Here is a 23,164-nt window from a genome sequence, read left to right as displayed (position 1 = left end):
ACCCTCCCCTAACCCGGACGACGCTGGGCCAAACCCTCCCCTAACCCGGACGACGCTGGGCCAAACCCTCCCCTAACCCGGACGACGCTGGGCCAAACCCTCCCCTAACCCGGAAGACGCTGGGTCAATTGTACACCGCCTCATGGGTCTCCCGGTTTTGACAAGGATTTAAATGTTAAATCCGTATCAATCCAAATGCCCAGATATTTATAGGCAAGAACCCGATCGATGGGAGAACCATTCAATACCTGGAGGGACAATACCTGGAGGGATAATACCTGGAGGGATAATACCTGGAGGGATAATACCTGGAGGGGTAATACCTGGAGGGACAATACCTGTAGGGGTAATACCTGGAGGGGCAATACCTGGAGGGACAATACCTGGAGGGATAATACCTAGAGGGATAATACCTGGAGGGGTAATACCTGGAGGGGTAATACCTGGAGGGACAATACCTGGAGGGACAATACCTGGAGGGATAATACCTGGAGGGATAATACCTGGAGGGATAATACCTGGAGGGGTAATACCTGGAGGGATAATACCTGGAGGGATAATACCTGGCGGGATAATACCTGGAGGGATAATACCTGGAGGGATAATACCTGGAGGGGTAATACCTGGAGGGGTAATACCTGGAGGGACAATACCTGGAGGGGTAATACCTGGAGGGGTAACACCTGGAGGGGTAATACCTGGAGGGTTAATACCTGGAGGGGTAATACCTGGAGGGATAATACCTGGAGGGACTATACCTGGAGGGACAATACCTGGAGGGATAATACCTGGAGGGTTAATACCTGGAGGGGTAATACCTGGAGGGATAATACCTGGAGGGACTATACCTGGAGGGATAATACCTGGAGGGATAATACCTGGAGGGATAATACCTGGAGGGAGTCACAACATTAACCAGTCAGAATGTAATATCTATTGTCTAGTCCCAACATTAATATCTACTGTCTAGTCCCAACATTAACCAGTCAGAATGTAATATCTATTGTCTAGTCCCAACATTAACCAGTCAGAATGTAATATCTATTGTCTAGTCCCAACATTAATAACTATTGTCTAGTCCCAACATTAACCAGTCAGAATGTAATATATATTGTCTAGTCCCAACATTAACCAATCAGAATGTAATATCTATTGTCTAGTCCCAACATTAACCAATCAGAATGTAATATCTATTGTCTAGTCCCAACATTAACCAATCAGAATGTAATATCTATTGTCTAGTCCCAACATTAACCAATCAGAATGTAATATATATTGTCTAGTCCCAACATTAACCAGTCAGAATGTAATATCTATTGTCTAGTCCCAACATTAACCAATCAGAATGTAATATCTATTGTCTAGTCCCAACATTAACCAATCAGAATGTAATATCTATTGTTTAGTCCCAACATTAACCAGCCAGAATGTAATATCTATTGTCTAGTCCTAACATTAACCAATCAGAATGTAATATCTATTGTCTAGTCCCAACATTAACCAATCAGAATGTAATATCTATTGTCTAGTCCCAACATTAACCAATCAGAATGTAATATCTATTGTCTAGTCCCAACATTTACCAATCAGAATGTCATATCTATTGTTTAGTCCCAACATTAACCAATCAGAATGTAATATCTATTGTCTAGTCCCAACATTAACCAGCCAGAATGTAATATCTATTGTCTAGTCCTAACATTAACCAATCAGAATGTAATATCTATTGTCTAGTCCCAACATTAACCAGTCAGAATGTAATATATATTGTCTAGTCCCAACATTAACCAATCAGAATGTAATATCTATTGTCTAGTCCCAACATTTACCAATCAGAATGTCATATCTATTGTCTAGTCCCAACATTAACCAATCAGAATGTAATATCTATTGTCTAGTCCCAACATTAACCAATCAGAATGTAATATCTATTGTCTAGTCCCAACATTAACCAATCAGAATGTAATATATATTGTCTAGTCCCAACATTAACCAGTCAGAATGTAATATCTATTGTCTAGTCCCAACATTAACCAATCAGAATGTAATATCTATTGTCTAGTCCCAACATTAACCAATCAGAATGTAATATATATTGTCTAGTCCCAACATTAACCAATCAGAATGTAATATCTATTGTCTAGTCCCAACATTAACCAGTCAGAATGTAATATATATTGTCTAGTCCCAACATTAACCAATCAGAATGTAATATCTATTGTCTAGTCCCAACATTTACCAATCAGAATGTCATATCTATTGTCTAGTCCCAACATTAACCAGTCAGAATGTAATATATATTGTCTAGTCCCAACATTAACCAATCAGAATGTAATATCTATTGTCTAGTCCCAACATTTACCAATCAGAATGTCATATCTATTGTCTAGTCCCAACATTAACCAATCAGAATGTAATATCTATTGTCTAGTCCCAACATTAACCAATCAGAATGTAATATCTATTGTCTAGTCCCAACATTAACCAATCAGAATGTAATATATATTGTCTAGTCCCAACATTAACCAGTCAGAATGTAATATCTATTGTCTAGTCCCAACATTAACCAATCAGAATGTAATATCTATTGTCTAGTCCCAACATTAACCAATCAGAATGTAATATCTATTGTCTAGTCCCAACATTAACCAATCAGAATGTAATATCTATTGTCTAGTCCCAACATTTACCAATCAGAATGTAATATATATTGTCTAGTCCCAACATTAACCAGTCAGAATGTAATATCTATTGTCTAGTCCCAAAATTAACCAATCAGAATGTAATATCTATTGTCTAGTCCCAACATTTACCAATCAGAATGTCATATCTATTGTCTAGTCAGATTTATTAACAAGAACATGAGTGTTCATATGATTCTTAGAATTTCTTTACATTGTTACATTAGCTGAAATGTTCAGTGGTCGTTGGGTATACACTTTACAGTTAGAAATATGTTGAAACTGTATCCATTCTTAATTATAAACTATTTCATAGTGCACCATGGCTTTTTCTGCCCACAGGTTAAACACCTGTTAGGTTTATGCTATACTATGGTGTTGCGACACTGGACTTTGGCCAGATATGATTGTATTCAAAGATCAACTGTATCTAGAACATAGATACTGAGCACTCGTCATCGGGAAGGACATATCTCATTGACTTGACATGTTCTGGTTGTGAATTCAGGCTACACGGTAAGAATTCTGCCAGAGATTATTGTAAATGTAGGGAAATGAAATTATTGTAGGGAAATGTGTATGTGTATGGTGTTATTTTAGTAAAGTGCATGACAAACACTCAGACCTTAACAGTCTATTTCACCTGGGACAGGTACAGTTCAGTCATACAAAATGGCAGTAATCGCTCATGGGCGAGTCAAGTTCAAAAACATATTGTTCATATATTTCTACATCATGGTTATTTTACAATTTGTTCATCTCTATATATTGTCGTTTTTTTTAAATGACAATAAGCTCCTGCTTCGTGTTATTTAGTATGAAACCATTGACCATACTTTTCTTAACAGTGTTATTATTAGGCTGATGCTACATCATTTTAGTCCCCTACAATTCCTTAATAGCATAACGTGACCTGTTGAACAAAGCAACACGATAGAAGGAGATGGATGGTTTAAAGACACCGTGATGAGTTATTATTCGCTCCAGTAAGACCAGGGGGCTATCCTACGAAGCACTAGATCTACTCAGGGTTTTTTTTAAAGCTGATCATCTTCACGTTGATTCCAGTTCAGGTTGGTTAACTCATCCGCACTACAAACGGTGCATTGGTCTGCCTGCGGCTAACCAACTCTAGCAGGCTTGTAAACTACTAACCACAAGGCGGATACAACTTCCACTCGGTTCCACCCAGAGGAAGTCTTGTGTAGTTTATATCCACCAGGGGGATATTTCTCTAACATCTTTCTGGTTGTAGCCAAAGGATTTTCTACCATTTCAACATTAGAGAAGCTAACAGCACAGTCACATTGGTTAGAAAGCAACATGACATTGTTAATAATATTGCGGCAGTGGAAACGCAAATCGAGCTAGAATAACCAAGACCAGCCCGGGTTGAATGCAGAGTGCCAGGCTGTAGATATTGCTGCTTTTTCCCCTTCTCGGATTCGAACCGAGGTACGTTACAACAGGTTTTGCTCTTGGTCCACGACATTTCTGTTGAGAAAAGACCCTACCACAAATGGACTATGCTACAAATGGACCATACTACACACGATTTAGACCGGATATAGAACAGCTGGACCATTGCACACGCGTTAGACCGGATATAGAATTCCCAGATTTTGCCCAACCCAGAAACGAGAGAACGCACCCATCCTGCGTTAGAAGTTCAGAACAAGTATAGAAATGACTCTCGTTAAAAAACATGTGTTGTTAAACTTAACAATAAGTATTTATATCAGCCTAATCGAGATTACATCACGGACGACAGTGTTCGAACTTGAAAAACGAATGCGTGGGATTTATATAAATGCAACTCTGCACATCCAATGACAATGCCGGCGATAAGTATAACATGTGGAGACGCTTGTTGATTTGACAGCTACAAAGCAGCTACACCTCTGACACCGCCTAAACACCGAGGTTACCGCGGATCCAATTCAATCCTGGCAGGAATGGAGAAGAGGTGATAATTAGCAGTCATGACTACATGTACACGTGATTTAAATCACCAGACTATTTGGATGTGTCAGTTTAGTAAATGTTTGATTTCTAAGAGAACGTTATGAATAATAGAGAAGAATTCTCATTCAATATTGAGCTGTCACTGTGTTAACCACTATGCTGGATCTCTGTTTAGGGGTCAGTGCTCTAAAATGAGTCACTCGGGGGAACTTGACACGGAAGCTAACAGGTAAGATGAACATTTTTCCTTCCATATCTGAACTACGAGTAAATGAGACCTCATGTTCGATACTGTGTGACTACAAACATCCCTGGGCCAAAATCACTGGCACCACCACTACTACTGCTACTACTACAACAACCACTACTACCACTACTGCTACTACTACAACAACCACTACTGCTACTACTACAACCGCTACTACTGCTACTACTACAACTGCTACTACTACAACCACTACTACTACTACTACTACTAGTACTACTACTACAACCACTACTAGTACTACTACAACCGCTACTACTGCTACTACTACAACTGCTACTACTACAACCACTACTACTACTACTACTACTAGTACTACTACAACAACCACTACTGCTACTACTACAACCGCTACTACTGCTACTACTACAACTGCTACTACTACAACCACTACTACTACTACTAGTACTACTACTACAACCACTACTAGTACTACTACTACCACTACTACTTCTACTGCTACTACTACAACCACTACTACTACTACAACCACTACTAGTACTACTACTACAACCACTACAACTACTACAACCACTACTGCTACTACTACTACTACTACAACCACTACCACTACTACAACCACTACAACTACTACAACCACTACTGCTACTACTACTACTACTACAACCACTACTACTACTACTACTGCTACTACAACCAGTACTACTACTACTACTACTACTATGTCCTGATTCACACACAGTATGACTACAAACATTACTGAACTTTCTGAACTATTACAATCAAACTTTCAACTTCACAGTACTGTGTGTGTGTGTGTGTGTGTGTGTGTGTGTGTGTGTGTGTGTGTGTGTGTGTGTGTGTGTGTGTGTGTGTGTGTGTGTGTGTGTGTGTGTGTGTGTGTGTGTGTGTGTGTGTGTGTGTGTGTGTACAGAATATAGCAGGGTGTAAACAGTACAATGAAATGCTTCCTCTCAACTGTGATCAATAATACTAATAATATTGGAACAATAAGTCAGTAAGGAGGTAAAAACAAACACTGTGGATAAATAGACAGTCAAACACTGTGGATAAATAGACAGTCAAACACTGGATAAATAGACAGTCAAACACTGTGGATAAATAGACAGTCAAACACTGTGTGGATAAATAGACAGTCAAACACTGTGTGGATAAATAGACAGTCAAACACTGTGTCGACAAATAGACAGTCAAACACTGTGTCGACAAATAGACAGTCAAACACTGTGCTGACAAATAGACAGTCAAACACTGTGTCGACAAATAGACAGTCAAACACTGTGTCGACAAATAGACAGTCAAACACTGTGTCGACAAATAGACAGTCAAACACTGTGGATGAATAGACAGTCAAACACTGGATGAATAGACAGTCAAACACTGGATGAATAGACAGTCAAACACTGGATAACTAGACAGTCAAACACTGTGGATAAATGGACAATCAAATAGTAATAAAGCACGAAGATGTGTTGAATGATATACAGAGTACTATGAAATACACTATGTAGAATGATATACAGAGTACTATGAAATATACTATGTAGAAAGATATACAGAGTACTATGAAATATACTATGTAGAATGATATACAGAGTACTATGAAATACACTATGTAGAATTATATACAGAGTACTATGAAATACACTATGTAGAAAGATATACAGAGTACTATGAAATACACTATGTAGAATGATATACAGAGTACTATGAAATACACTATGTAGAATGCACTGTGCTGCCTATCTACAGGTAATAAAATGAATAGTCTGAGCAGAGAGAGAGAAGTACGAATAACACAGCAGTGGTCTGTGTGTGTGTGTGTGTGTGTGGAGTAGAATTTTGTGGAGTTATGTCCTATATTTTCTCTGTTTCTGCACAAGTAGCAGTATTAACATCTACGTGTGTGTGTGTGTGTGTGTGTGTGTGTGTGTGTGTGTGTGTGTGTGTGTGTGTGTGTGTGTGTGTGTGTGTGTGTGTGTGTGTGTGTGTGTGTGTGTGTGTGTGTAGTGGATGGTCTCCTCTGTCAGAGGATCAGTCCAGGTGTGCAGTGTGTGAGCAGGTGCTGACAGATCCGGTCTCTATCACCTGTGGACACAGGTTCTGCAGACGGTGCATCACCAGACACTGGGAGCAGCCTGCTCCGTCAGGACACTATGGCTGTCCTCGGTGTAGAAAGAGGTTCAGGACACGTCCAGTTCTACTGCAACGGGCTGAACCCAACGATGAAGCGAGAGGCTCTGAAAACAGTAAGACTTTTGCTCATTAAGCTCATGTTTCATTGGACCAAACCATGTACACTGACTGGACAAAATATTGGGCTTTTACAAGGTGTAGAAAGCGTTCAGCAGGGATGCTGGTCTATGTTGACTCCAATGCTTCTCACAGTTGTGTCAAGTTGGCTGGATGTCCTTTGGGTGGTGGACCATTCCTGACACACACGGGAAACTGTTGAGTGTGAAAAAACCCAGCAGCTTTGCAGTTCTTGACACAAACTGGTGCACCTGGCAACTATTACCACTTCCTTTTCAAAGGCACTTCAATCTTTTGTCTTGCCCCTTCACCCTCTGAATGGCACACATACACAATCCATGTCTCAACTGTCTCAAGTCTTAAAAATCTTTCTTTAACCCGTCTCCTCCCCTTCGTCTACACTGATTTGAAGTGGATTTAACAGGTGACATCAATAAGGGATCATATCTTTCTGGATTCACCTGGTCAGTCTATGTCATGGAAAGAGCAGGTGTTCTTAATGTTTTGTACACTCGGCCCTTTTGTATTTTCAAATGTTAGAGCTTCTAGTCTTCCAGCACGTGGCAAGGCGAGATACACAGGAATACAAGTGAATGTGGCAAGGCGAGATACACAGGAATTACAAGTGAATGTGGCAAGGCGAGATACACAGGAATTACAAGTGAATGTGGCAAGGCGAGATACACAGGAATTACAAGTGAATGTGGCAAGGCGAGATACACATGAAAATTCTCAACAAATTCTATTCTTCTCTTTCAGCGGATGTCAGCCTGCAGAGAGCTATAGTAAACCACAAAGACAGTCTGAAGAGGAGGTATGAATGTGTGATAGAAGGCCTGGTAAAAGCAGGGAGTCAAACCCCCCTCAACAGGATTTACACAGAGCTGTACATCACAGAGGGAGAGAGTGAAGGGCTTAACGATGAACATGAGATGTGGCAGCTAGAGACGGCATGCAGGACACCGACCTCGCGTGACACGGCAATCCACTGCAATGATCTCTTTAAACCCTTAGCTGGCCAGGAGAGAAGCATCAGAACTGTGCTGACCAAGGGCATCGCTGGCATCGGAAAAACAGTCTCTGTGCAGACGTTCATCCTCGACTGGGCTGAAGGGAAGGCAAACCAAGATGTGGAGATCATATTTGTGCTTCCTTTCCGGGAGCTGAACTTGGTCAAAGATCTCCAGTACAGTCTTCTGAGACTTCTCCATGACTTCCACCCAGAACTAGATATAGTCAATGCAGAGAAACTCGCTGCCTGTAAAGCTATGTTCATCTTGGATGGGTTGGATGAAAGCAGAATTCCATTGGATTTTCAGTGCAACAAAATGATGTCTGATGTCACACAGACATCGTCTGTAGATGTTCTGCTGACAAACCTCATCAAGGGGAATCTGCTTCCCTCGGCTCTCCTCTGGATAACCTCCCGACCAGCAGCAACCAATCAGATCCCCTCTGAGTGTGTCGACCAGGTGACAGAGGTACGAGGGTTCAACGACCGACAGAAGGAGGAGTACTTCAGGAAAAGATTCCGTGATGATGAGGACCTGGCCAACAGAATCATCTCCCACATAAAGACATCAAGGAGCCTCCACGTCATGTGTCACATGCCAGTTTTCTGTTGGATTTCTGCAACCGTCCTTGAACACATGTCGAGGACAGATGAGAGACGAGAGATGCCCAAGACTCTGACTGAGACGTTCACACACTTCGTGCTCCTTCACACCAGCCCGAAGAACCAGAAGTGTCATGGAAAAGACGAAATGGATCAACAGGAGCTCCTGGAGTCTGATAAGGAAGCTCTTCTGAAGTTGGGGAAGCTGGCGTTTGAACATCTGGAGAAGGGAAATCTCGTGTTCTATGAAGAAGACCTGAAAGAGTGTGGCATTGATATCAAAGAAGCCTCGGTGTACTCGGGCGTGTGCACACAAGTCTTTAAAGAAGAGTCTGTGTTGTTTCAGAGAGTGGTGTACTGCTTTGTTCATCTGAGCGTTCAGGAGTTTCTCTCCGCTGTCTACGTGTACCATTGTTACACAACCAAGAACATGGATGAACTGAAGCCTTTCCTCCAGGCGACTAGAGTCACGTCTGAAGAGAGAACCTTACATGAGCTGCTGAAGAGTACCGCGAATAAAGCCTTGGAGAGTAAGACTGGACATCTGGACCTTGTCGTCCGCTTCCTTCATGGCATGTCACTGGCGTCCAATCAGAAACTCCTACGAGGTCTGGTGACACAGACAGAAAGCAGTCCAGAGAGCGTCAAGAAAACGATCCGATCCCTGAAGATGATGCAGAATGCCGACATGTCCCCCGAGAGGTGCATCAATCTCTTCCACTGTCTGATAGAGATGAAAACCCATTCAGTACAGCAGGAAATCGAGAAATACACGAGGTCAGAGAAAAGATCCAAAAACCTGCCTCTTACGTACTGTTCAGCGTTGGCCTACATGCTGCAGATATCAGACGAGGTTCTGGAGGCGTTTGACCTGAAGAAATACAAGACCTCGCAGGAGGGTCGTAGGAGACTGCTTCCAGCTGTGAGAGTCTGCAGGAAGGCTCTGTAAGTATTCTGGGAAATATCACTCACATCACACTATCCTGGTAAGTATAGCAGTATCTTTCACTGGCTGACTAGATTTTATTTTCAAATAATAAACAAAAGCTTCTTTTTTTTTTTTTAAATAGAAATTGATCATAAAAAGTATTGAGTCGTGTATTAATGGTGTACACCTGTACTTATGACAGGTGATCGTGTACATGTTACTGTAGATACTCAAATATAGCTGGAACCCTGTCCAGAAAGGTATAGGGTATAAAAGTACAGGTGTCCACAATTAACTTAGTAACAGAGTTCCATATTACTAAACAGTAACTCCAAACAGGGTCACAAAACATCTCACATGAATTATTCTGTAAGTAAAACAGCACGCGCCTGACAGAGGACGTGCCTGATACAGGACCAGCCATAGTATAATTAAGAACTGGTGCCAACTGTTTGACAACTGACAAACCTTAAAGGGCCGGCGCACAATTTTACTATAGCGCCATACTGGTATTATCAACTTCACCCAGACATTCAAAAGTAACACAGGTTTACACTAGCAGGGAAAGCTAAACTTACACTAACATTTAATACAACCTTTCTCTCATGTATCCGCTCTGTATTTGCAGACTTGCTGACTGTCAACTCATAGAAGCATCGTGTGAACTGTTGGTCTCTGCTCTCAGCTCAAACCCCTCAAACCTGAGAGAGCTGGACATGAGTAACAATGACCTGAACGATTCAGGAGTGAAGCTACTCTCTGCTGGACTGGGGAATCCCCACTGTAAACTGGAGACTCTGAAGTCAGTACCCCACTTCTTGTTCAATAAGTGATCCACAGTTTGAGAAAACTGTTTTATAAGATGTAGAATGGTATCAAAATCAATTTTCCATCTTTATCAGTGATGAGAGGATATGGGTGTCTCATGTTAGAATGGGGGGGGGGGCGTCTAAAATGGGTCTCTAACAGGTGTACTGTACATGATTGGACATTTTTGTTCAAGTAAAAGGGAGAGGACAAAAACAGCCAATTTTGATTGATTTCATATGGAATGACCCTGCAGGCTATATTGATTGATTTCATATGGAATGACCTTGCAGGCTATTTTGATTGATTTCATATGGAATGACCCTGCAGGCTATATTAATTGATTTTCATATGGAATGACCCTGCAGGCTGGGGCGGCAGGGTAGCCTAGTGGTTAGAGCGTTGGACTAGTAACCGGAAGTTTGCAAGTTCAAACCCCTGAGCTGACAAGGTACAAATCTGTCGTTCTGCCCCTGAACAGGCAGTTAACCCACTAGGCCGTCATTGAAAATAAGAATTTGTTCTTAACTGACTTGCCTTAAATAAAGGTAAAATAAAAAGGCTATATTGATTGATTTTCACATGGAATGACCCTGCAGGCTATATTGATTGATTTTCACATGGAATGACCCTGCAGGCTATATTGATTGTTTCATATGGAATGACCCTGCAGGCTATATTGATTGATTTTCATATGGAATGACCCTGCAGGCTATATTGATTGATTTTCATATGGAATGACCCTGCACGCTATATTGATTGATTTTCATATGGAATGACCCTGCAGGCTATATTGATTGTTTCATATGGAATGACCCTGCAGGCTATATTGATTGATTTTTCATATGGAATGACCCTGCAGGCTATATTGATGGTTTCATATGGAATGACCCTGCAGGCTATATTGATGGTTTCATATGGAATCACCCTGCAGGCTATATTGATTGATTTTATATGGAATAACCCTGCAGGCTATATTGATTGTTTCATATGGAATGACCCTGCAGGCTATATTGATGGTTTCATATGGAATCACCCTGCAGGCTATATTGATTGATTTTATATGGAATAACCCTGCAGGCTATATTGATTGATTTTCATATGGAATGACCCTGCAGGCTATATTGATGGTTTCATATGGAATGACCCTGCAGGCTATATTGATGGTTTCATATGGAATCACCCTGCAGGCTATATTGATTGATTTCATATGGAATGACCCTGCAGGCTATATTGATGGTTTCATATGGAATGACCCTGCAGGCTATATTGATTGTTTCATATGGAATGACCCCGCAGGCTATATTGATAGTTTTATATGGAATGACCCTGCAGGCTATATTGATGGTTTTATATGGAATGACCCTGCAGGCTATATTGATGGTTTTATATGGTATGACCCTGCAGGCTATATTGATGGTTTCATATGGAATGACCCTGCAGGCTATATTGATGGTTTTATATGGAATGACCCTGCAGGCTATATTGATGGTTTTATATGGTATGACCCTGCAGGCTATATTGATGGTTTCATATGGAATGACCCTGCAGGCTATATTGATTGTTTCATATGGAATGACCCTGCAGGCTATCAGGCTGTGGAGTTACAGAAGAAGGCTGTGCTGCCCTGGTCTCAGCTCTGAGGTCAAACCCCAACCACCTGAGAGAGCTGGACCTGAGTGACAATCATCTAGGAGACTCAATAGTGCAACATGTCTCTCCTGGATTAGAAGATTCAATCTGGAGACTGGAGATCCTAAGGTCAGTAATACGGTTGGATTGTTTCTTTTCAGTAATCCAACAGGTTTTATCTTCAGAGTTTGTAATTTACCATCAACTGCTGTGAAACTCAGAGGAAACCTCATGTATTGCCTCTGTATCTGCAGTCTCTCTGGCTGTAAACTCACGGAAGCATCTTGTGAAGTGTTGGCCTCGGCTCTCAGTTCCTCCTCACACCTGAGAGAGCTGGATCTGAGTAACAATGACCTGCTGGATTCAGGAGTGAAGCTGCTCTTTGCTGGACGGGGGGATTCACCATGTAAACTGGAGATTCTGAGGTCAGTTTTCCTCTGTATTTAGGTGATAACAGTTCCCCACATCTGTTTGTTAACAAACTCGGCATTAAACTCAATATATCCAACACCTCACTGTCTCTTGACTGACACTTATGAAGCTGGTCCTTTTTAAACTTTGACATTTTTGACAAATATTGTAATTGTTGTTCAATCTAGTTTGGTAAAACGTGAGTCCGAAAACTATGAATAGTTTTAACTTTATAAAGGCATGTTGATTTGTTGATTTGACGTGTCTTCACATTTACAAGCAACATACGAGGTAGCAAGCAGCTAAGTGAGGATCCTTAGAAATCACATTTAAAAAAGGTTCCCACAGGGCCTCATTAGCATATGACAGGGTGTAGGACCAAACTCTGTCTGCACATGACCACAAATGGACACTAGAAAATGCAGTGTACCTCACTTGAAAACAATGATATTCCCTAAGTAACACTGCATTCATATTCCCTAGGCAACACTGCAGTCATATTCCCTAGGCAACACTGCATTCATATTCCCTAGGCAACACTGCATTCATATTCCCTAGGCAACACTGCAGTCATATTCCCTAGGCAACACTGCAGTCATATTCCCTAGGCAACACTGCATTCATATTCCCTAGGCAACACTGCAGTCATATTCCCTAGGCAACACTGCATTCATATTCCCTAGGCAACACTGCAGTCATATTCCCTAGGTAACACTGCAGTCATATTCCCTAGGCAACACTGCATTCATATTCCCTAGGCAACACTGCAGTCATATTCCCTAGGTAACACTGCAGTCATATTCCCTAGGCAACACTGCATTCATATTCCCTAGGCAACACTGCAGTCATATTCCCTAGGCAACACTGCAGTCATATTCCCTAGGCAACACTGCATTCATATTCCCTAGGTAACACCGCAGTCATATTCCCTAGGCAACACTGCAGTCATATTCCCTAGGCAACACGGCAGTCATATTCCCTAGGCAACACTGCATTCATATTCCCTAGGCAACACTGCAGTCATATTCCCTAGGCAACACTGCAGTCATATTCCCTAGGCAACACTGCATTCATATTCCCTAGGCAACACTGCATTCATATTCCCTAGGCAACACTGCATTCATATTCCCTAGGCAACACTGCAGTCATATTCCCTAGGCAACACTGCATTCATATTCCCTAGGCAACACTGCAGTCAAATTCCCTAGGTAACACTGCAGTCATATTCCCTAGGCAACACTGCAGTCATATTCCCTAGGCAACACTGCAGTCATATTCCCTAGGTAACACTGCAGTCATATTCCCTAGGCAACACTGCATTCATATTCCCTAGGCAACACTGCATTCATATTCCCTAGGTAACACTGCATTCATATTCCCTAGGTAACACTGCATTCATATTCCCTAGGTAACACTGCATTCATATTCCCTAGGTAACACTGCAGTCATATTCCCTAGGCAACACTGCAGTCATATTCCCTAGGCAACACTGCAGTCATATTCCCTAGGTAACACTGCAGTCATATTCCCTAGGTAACACTGCAGTCATATTCCCTAGGTAACACTGCAGTCATATTCCCTAGGCAACACTGCAGTCATATTCCCTAGGTAACACTGCAGTCATATTCCCTAGGTAACACTGCATTCATATTCCCTAGGCAACACTGCAGTCATATTCCCTAGGCAACACTGCATTCATATTCCCTAGGCAACACTGCAGTCATATTCCCTAGGCAACACTGCAGTCATATTCCCTAGGTAACACTGCAGTCATATTCCCTAGGTAACACTGCAGTCATATTCCCTAGGCAACACTGCAGTCATATTCCCTAGGCAACACTGCAGTCATATTCCCTAGGCAACACTGCAGTCATATTCCCTAGGCAACACTGCATTCATATTCCCTAGGTAACACTGCAGTCATATTCCCTAGGTAACACTGCAGTCATATTCCCTAGGCAACACTGCTTTCATATTCCCTAGGCAACACTGCAGTCATATTCCCTAGGTAACACTGCATTCATATTCCCTAGGCAACACTGCAGTCATATTCCCTAGGTAACACTGCATTCATATTCCCTAGGCAACACTGCAGTCATATTCCCTAGGCAACACTGCAGTCATATTCCCTAGGTAACACTGCATTCATATTCCCTAGGTAACACTGCAGTCATATTCCCTAGGCAACACTGCAGTCATATTCCCTAGGTAACACTGCAGTCATATTCCCTAGGTAACACTGCATTCATATTCCCTAGGCAACACTGCATTCATATTCCCTAGGTAACACTGCATTCATATTCCCTAAGCAACACTGCAGTCATATTCCCTAGGCAACACTGCAGTCATATTCCCTAGGCAACACTGCATTCATATTCCCTAGGCAACACTGCTTTCATATTCCCTAGGTAACACTGCATTCATATTCCCTAGGTAACACTGCATTCATATTCCCTAGGCAACACTGCATTCATATTCCCTAGGCAACACTGCATTCATATTCCCTAGGTAACACTGCATTCATATTCCCTAGGCAACACTGCATTCATATTCCCTAGGTAACACTGCAGTCATATTCCCTAGGTAACACTGCAGTCATATTCCCTAGGCAACACTGCATTCATATTCCCTAGGTAACACTGCAGTCATATTCCCTAGGCAACACTGCATTCATATTCCCTAGGCAACACTGCATTCATATTCCCTAGGCAACACTGCAGTCATATTCACTCAAGTCGATGTCCCCTCAAGCGATCCCAACACATACAGATGTGCTGTCTTAATTTGACCAACTTCTCACCGCAAATGTTTTTCCCTACAGAAACAGGAAATTATTATGTGGATTATAATTAATGGATGTTTTTGTAGGGCTTGATACTTTTTAAAATCTTCGTTAGGGCAAATCAAGTCTGACGTTTTTAAAGTGGAAGATACAAACTTTAAAAGCCTTTTTAAAACCTTGAATACATTACAAGTTTCCATTTCCTGCCGTGCGGGAACATTCTCTACGACGACGGAGTGACCAGGACATCTGTAATAACGACATGAGAGACATTCTGAAAGTGTAAAAGGCTCGTTTGCCGGTTGAATGACTTTGTTTTCAGTAATCCAACAGGTTTTATCTTCAGAGTTTGTAATTTACCATCAACTGCTGTGAAACTCAGAGGAAACCTCATGTATTGCCTCTGTATCTGCAGTCTCTCTGGCTGTAAACTCACGGAAGCATCTTGTGAAGTGTTGGCCTCGGCTCTCAGTTCCTCCTCACACCTGAGAGAGCTGGATCTGAGTAACAATGACCTGCTGGATTCAGGAGTGAAGCTGCTCTTTGCTGGACGGGGGGATTCACCATGTAAACTGGAGATTCTGAGGTCAGTTTTCCTCTGTATTTAGGTGATAACAGTTCCCCACATCTGTTTGTTAATGAACAAACTCAGATATAAATCTGACTGTGTCTTGACTGACACTTATGGAGCTGTTACTTTTTAAACTCTATTTTTGATTTCATTTTACAAGCAACGCTGTGATAATTTCATATCAAATATTGTAATTGTTGTGGCGATCTAGTTTGTCTGTATGTGAGTCCAATAACTATGAATGGTGTAGCTTGACGAAGGCCACGTTGACTTGACCTGTCTTCACATTACGAGCAACAAAAGGAGAGCGATGCTTTCCTTGTGATCGCAACACATTAACGATGACATGACGGCGCCGTGATTGGCAGAGAGGTTTTTAGAAACTCTCTTTTGTTATTGGTCCTATTAACCAATTTTTACCCGCATGGTGATGTCACAATGGAAAGCCCAAACTCCCGCCCATGCCAACACATTAACGATGACATGACGGCGCCGTGATTGGCAGGGAGGTTTTTAGAAACTCTCTTTTGTTATTGGTCCTATTAACCAATTTTTACCCGCATGGTGATGTCACAATGGAAAGCCCAAACTCCCGCCCATGCCAACACATTAACGATGACATGACGGCGCCGTGATTGGCAGGGAGGTTTTTAGAAACTCTCTTTTGTTATTGGTCCTATTAACCAATTTTTACCCGCATGGTGATGTCACAATGGAAAGCCCAAACTCCCGCCCATGCCAACACATTAACGATGACATGACAGCGCCGTGATTGGCAGAGAGGTTTTTAGAAACTCTCTTTTGTTATTGGTCCTATTAACCAATTTTTACCCGCATGGTGATGTCACAATGGAAAGCCCAAACTCCCGCCCATGCCAACCTGCTGATCAGAAGGGTTCAGTTGTACATTGTATTTTCAACCAACCAACCAATCAGGAAATAACACGGATCACGTTTTTTTTTCTCCACAGTTTCACACTCTTAGTTTAAATCGGCTGTTGTACGATGTGATATCAAACACCTCTGTTGTACAATATGATCTGAAACACAGAATTGTGACTGCGCTCGGTCTTTAAATGTAGGTCCTGAAAGCCATGAGGGCATTGTGACACTCACAGGTTGAATTCTAGAACCATCTGAAGAGAACGAACATTCAGTTTTAAACATGACACATTTTATCAGGGGGACCCCATCCCCCGACCCCCAAGTTTGGGAGCCACTGGCATATGGCCAATCAGATGCCGTATTGAAGTTTGGGAGCCACTGGCATATGGCCAATCAGATGCCATATTGAAGTTTGGGAACCACTGGCATATGGCCAATCAGATGCCGTATTGAAGTTTGGGAACCACTGGCATATGGCCAAACATCAAAACAACATCTGATTGGCCATAGGCCAGTGCTTCCCAATCAGATGCTGTATTGCAGATATTATGCAAATAACACCACAGTAATGCTATTATGAATATATGTACACATGGATACAACAGCCAGTCTATGTTCACCACCATAGAATAGCTGTGTGTTTTTGGAATCATGTTAAAACTCTCTGCAGGTTGGCATTCTGTGAAGTCACAGAGGAAGGCTGTGCTTCTCTGGCCTCAGCTCTGAAGTCAAACCCTTCACACCTGCGAGAGCTGGATCTGAGCTACAATCACCTAGGAGACTCGGGAGTCAGACTGCTCTCTGCTGGACTGGAGGATCCACACTGCAGACTGGAGAAACTCAAGTACGTAGAGGGTTTATGTCAGTCCATGTTGAGTGACATACTGTAAGACATGTTTCTGACCTATCAGGTTAGTTATGTTAATGTATGCGTACTGTAAGACATGTTTCTGAGCTATCAGGTTAGTTATGTTAATGTATGCGTACTGTAAGACATGTTTCTGAGCTATCAGGTTAGTTATGTCTTACAGTACATGTAAATTACCATAACTAACCTGATAGGTCAGAAACATGTCTTACAGTGCATGACAATTACATGTTTCTGACCTATCAGGTTAGTTATGCTAATGTATGTGTACTGTAAGACATGTTTCTGAGCTATCAGGTTAGTTATGTCTTACAGTACATGTAAATTACCATAACTAACCTGATAGGTCAGAAACATGTCTTACAGTGCATGATAATTACATGTTTCTGACCTATCAGGTTAGTTATGCTAATGTATGTGCACTGTAAGACATGTTTCTGAGCTATCAGGTTAGTTATGCTAATGTATGTGCACTGTAAGACATGTTTCTGAGCTATCAGGTTAGTTATGTCTTACAGTACATGCAAATTAGCATAACTAACCTGATAGCTTAGAAACATGTCTTACAGTACACATAAATTAGAATAACTAACCTGATAGCTCAGAAACATGTCTTACAGTATACATAAATTAGAATAACTAACCTGATAGCTTAGAAACATGTCTTACAGTACACATAAATTAGAATAACTAACCTGATAGCTCAGAAACATGTCTTACAGTATACATAAATTAGCATAACTAACCTGATAGCTCAGAAACATGTCTTACAGTAGACATAAATTACCATAACTAACCTGATGGCTCAGAAACATGTCTTACGGTACATGATAATTACATGTTTCTGACCTATCAGGTTAGTTATGCTAATGTATGCGTACTGTACGACATGTTTCTGACCTATCAGGTTAGTTATGATAATTACATGTACTGTAAGCCAAACATACTTCCCATGACCTGGACGGTGTGATGTGGTGACCTTGTGTGGACGTTGCCTGTCTGTTCTTCTTACCCCCTACAGTGTGGAACATGGAGGACAGTACACAATAAAACATGGGCTTAGAAAATGTGAGTGTTGACTGCTGGGAAGAAAACAATCCTGTTAGTCTTATTTCAAGTGGACTCGAAGAAAGAGCGTTTTTCAGAGCGTGTGTGTGTGTGTGTGTGTGTGTGTGTGTGTGTGTGTGTGTGTGGTTACACTAACAGGACCTCGCTCTGTTGGGATTATTGATTGGGGTGATGATCATACAGTATAACACATGATCATTCAACAAATCTGACTGGACCTTTTCCCTTGGCTCGTTAATACCTAGAAGCATTATCATTCTGATGGGGCTCTTTAACACCTAGAAACATTATCATTCTGATGGGGCTCTTTAATACCTAGAAACATTATCATTCTGATGGGGCTCTTTAACACCTAGAAACATTATCATTCTGATGGGGCTCTTTAATATCTAGAAACATTATCATTCTGATGGGGCTCTTTAACACCTAGAAACATTATCATTCTGATGGGGCTCTTTAACACCTAGAAACATTATCATTCTGATGGGGCTCTTTAATATCTAGAAACATTATCATTCTGATGGGGCTCTTTAACACCTAGAAACATTATCATTCTGATGGGGCTCTTTAATACCTAGAAACATTATCATTCTGATTTAATACCTAGAAACATTATCATTCTGATTTAATACCTAGAAACATTATCATTCTGATGGGGCTCTTTAATACCTAGAAACATTATCATTCTGATTTAATACCTAGAAACATTATCATTCTGATGGGGCTCTTTAATACTTAGAGACATTATCATTCTGATGGGGCTCTTTAACACCTAGAAACATTATCATTCTGATGGGGCTCTTTAATACCTAGAAACATTATCATTCTGATGGGGCTCTTTAATCACCTAGAAACATTATCATTCTGATGGGGCTCTTTAATACCTAGAAACATTATCATTCTGATTTAATACCTAGAAACATTATCATTCTGATGGGGCTCTTTAATACTTAGAGACATTATCATTCGGATGGGGCTCTTTAATACCTAGAAACATTATCATTCTGATATGATGTTGATTTGTAATTTGTGTCCTGGTCTCCCCCATCAGATGGCTGTGTGCTCTCACTGGACCCGAACACAGCAAGCAGAAACCTCTCTCTGTCTGAGGAGAACAGAACGGTGACATGGAGGACAGAGGAGCAGCCGTATCCTGATCACCCGGAGAGATTTCAGGATTTCGACCAGGTGCTGTGTACAGAGGGTCTGTCAGGGCGCTGTTACTGGGAGGTAGAGTGGAGTGGGAGAGGAGCTCATATCGGTGTGACATATAAAGGCATCAATCGGTCAGGAAGGGGTGATGACAGTGGGCTTGGACCTAGTGACAAAGCCTGGTGTCTGGTCTGTTGTGATGACCGTTACATGGCCTGGATCAATAGTAAGCTCACTACCATACCTTCCCCCTCCTCCCCCCCGTCCAACAGAGTAGGACTGTATCTGGACTGGCCAGCCGGCACGATGTCTTTCTACAAGGTCTGTTCGGATACACTGACTCACCTGCACACATTCTACACCACATTTACCGAGCCCCTCTACCCAGGGCTGTTTGTTTGGTGTCACTCCTCAGTGTCCCTGTGTCAGGTGGTGGCCCCTGTGTCAAAAACACAACGTGATGTTTCGCTCTAATCACGGTCCTGTTCGGTAGTAAGGAGACGCCGTGTAATCACAGCACCCGGGCCTTATTGCTTAATTAGAAAACGGCTCCCTGGGAAATCTGCGATTTGACTGGTTTAAATGGCGTGTTAAGTCATTGATAATTCCCCTATTCCCACACATCATTTAGATGTAGTATCAGTTGTAAAATAGATAGTTAGTATTGATTCTAGATGGTCATATTGGCCATTCAATCCGGTCTTGACCATATTACCACAAACCCCCTAAAGGTGCCTTATTGCTATTATAAACGGGTAATGTAATTAGAGCTGTAAAAATACATGTTTTTGTCACACCCGGTCTGATATATCACGGCTGTCAGCCAATCAGCGTTCAGGGCTCCAACCACCCGGTTTATAATGTCTGATATATCACGGCTGTCAGCCAATCAGCGTTCAGGGCTCCAACCACCCGGTTTATAATGTCTGATATATCACGGCTGTCAGCCAATCAGCGTTCAGGGCTCCAACCACCCGGTTTATAATGTCTGATATATCACGGCTGTCAGCCAATCAGCATTCAGGGCTCCAACCACCCGGTTTATAATGTCTGATATATCACGGCTGTCAGCCAATCAGCATTCAGGGCTCCAACCACCCGGTTTATAATGTCTGATATATCTTGACCTGTGTGAAATGAAGACGATGGAATAAAGAGTTTGAATTGTTTTAAATGGTATTTGAATAAATGCAATAAAACTGAAGTTTGGCCAAAGTTTCTTCACTTTTGTTCCTGTAATTACACATGAAAAATTAAATGTAGATCTAATAATATATCACAGGTTGTTTATGGACTAGCCCGTTACACAAAGGTATAATGTTAGATGGGGAGGCAGCGTAGCCTAGTGGTTAGAGGCAGCGTAGTCTAGTGGTTAGAGGCAGCGTAGCCTAGCGGTTAGAGGCAGCGTAGTCTAGTGGTTAGAGGCAGGGTAGTCTAGTGGTTAGAGGCAGGGTAGCCTAGTGGTTAGAGGCAGCGTAGCCTAGCGGTTAGAGGCAGCGTAGCCTAGTGACATGTTAAGGATTTTTAAGCCTTGAGACAACTGAAACCATGGATTGTGTACCATTCAATGGGTGAATGGGGAAAGACGACATATTTAAACGGAGTACGGTAGTAGGTGCCAGGAATGGTCCACCCACCCCCCCCCAAAAGGACATCCAGCCAACTTGACAACTGTGTGAAGCATTGGAATGATCATGTTGCACAGGGATGCCGGCCCGTGTTCGACACCTCGTGGAGTCCACGTCACGACAAACTGAGGCTGTTCTGAAGGCAAAAAAGGGTTTGCAACTCAATAATAGGAAGAAGTTCCTAATGTTCTGTTCAGCGGATATCCCTCGGGCCAGGAATTATTTTCTGATGTTTATCATTTCGTTTTTTTAGTGGTAAATAAGGAATAACTGCAATGTGGATCAATTCAAATGTTACCAAGGGGAGTTGAATATAACGTCTCTATGCAAGTTATTTACCTTGCTTGAACCAGGTGTATGTGTTGGTGGATGGATGATGATTCTGAACAATGTAATTGCACCTTTTTACCAGCAGGGGGAGGCAGAAAACATCAGCGCCTATTGGAGTAGAGGAGACACCTTCTTCAGGGAGAACTAGACAGTTACTGATTCTGCAATGATTTAAGAATTGATGACGTTGCCATAAATACATGTCTTTAATATGAGATAACAAATCCTGGGATTCCTCAGCACTAGTAGAACAGGACACATTTAATACTTCTCACAGCCAACACAAAGATCACTGTGGAGGGGAAAGCCATGACAACCCAGACTAAGATCACTGTGAAGGGGAATGCCATGACAACCCAGACTAAGATCACTGTGAAGGGGAATGCCATGACAACCCAGACTAAGATCACTGTGAAGGGGAAACCATGACAACCCAGACTAAGATCACTCACTGTGAAGGGGAATGCCATGACAACCCAGACTAAGATCACTGTGAAGGGGAAAGCCATGACAACCCAGACTAAGATCACTGTGGAGGGGAAAGCCATGACAACCAACACTAAGATCACTGTGGAGGGGAAAGCCATGACAACCAACACTAAGATCACTGTGGAGGGGAAAGCCATGACAACCCAGACTAAGATCACTGTGAAGGGGAAACCATGACAACCCAGACTAAGATCACTGTGGAGGGGAAATCCATTATAGCTAGAAGTACTAGATTGGAGGCTTGTCAGGTAGGGGAAGGTTTAGTACTAGATTGGAGGCTTGTCAGGTGGAGGAAGGTTTAGTACTAGATTGGAGGCTTGTCAGGTAGGGGAAGGTTTAGTACTAGATTGGAGGCTTGTCAGGTAGGGGAAGGTTTAGTACTAGATTGGAGGCTTGTCAGGTAGGGGAAGGTTTAGTACTAGATTGGAGGCTTGTCAGGTAGGGGAAGGTTTAGTACTAGATTGGAGGCTTGTCAGGTGGAGGAAGGTTTAGTACTAGATTGGAGGCTTGTCAGGTAGGGGAAGGTTTAGTACTAGATTGGAGGCTTGTCAAGTAGGGGAAGGTTTAGTACTAGATTGGAGGCTTGTCAGGTAGGGGAAGGTTTAGTACTAGATTGGAGGCTTGTCAGGTGGAGGAAGGTTTAGTACTAGATTGGAGGCTTGTCAGGTAGGGGAAGGTTTAGTACTAGATTGGAGGCTTGTCAGGTAGGGGAAGGTTTAGTGTTAGATTGGAGGCTTGTCAGGTGGGGGAAGGTTTAGTACTATATTGGAGGCTTGTCAGGTAGGGGAAGGTTTAGTACTAGATTGGAGGCTTGTCAGGTGGCAGAAGGTTTAACTACCAAAACAGGGTTAA

General features: G+C 42.1%; 1 protein-coding gene across 20 annotated transcripts; it reads left to right on the top strand.

Moving 5' to 3' along the window:
- Nucleotides 1–2,901: 2,901 nt before the first annotated feature.
- Nucleotides 2,902–21,080, top strand: LOC110518655 (NLR family CARD domain-containing protein 3). Of its 20 annotated transcripts, none has more exons than XM_090201327.1 (12): nt 2,978–3,197; nt 4,564–4,647; nt 4,822–4,875; nt 6,904–7,142; nt 7,906–9,706; nt 10,318–10,491; nt 12,084–12,257; nt 12,383–12,553; nt 15,737–15,907; nt 17,448–17,621; nt 18,667–18,713; nt 19,765–21,080. In XM_090201327.1, exons 2-12 carry the CDS (start codon nt 4,637–4,639, stop codon nt 20,337–20,339), a joined length of 3,591 nt encoding a protein of 1,196 aa, XP_090057453.1. In that variant the 5' UTR covers nt 2,978–3,197; nt 4,564–4,636; the 3' UTR covers nt 20,340–21,080. The 20 variants fall into 20 exon arrangements, with proteins under 20 accessions (XP_090057455.1, XP_090057467.1, XP_090057453.1 ...); XM_090201334.1 differs by having other exon boundaries at nt 3,093–3,197; nt 6,994–7,142; XM_090201328.1 differs by lacking the exon at nt 2,978–3,197 and adding an exon at nt 3,773–4,136.
- Nucleotides 21,081–23,164: the final 2,084 nt, after the last annotated feature.

This window comes from Oncorhynchus mykiss, chromosome 15 (genome assembly GCF_057628025.1).
Source record: "Oncorhynchus mykiss isolate SJ-2025 chromosome 15, ASM5762802v1, whole genome shotgun sequence".
Taxonomy (NCBI): Eukaryota; Metazoa; Chordata; class Actinopteri; order Salmoniformes; family Salmonidae; genus Oncorhynchus; species Oncorhynchus mykiss.
This window is presented reverse-complemented; position numbering and strand designations above follow the sequence as displayed.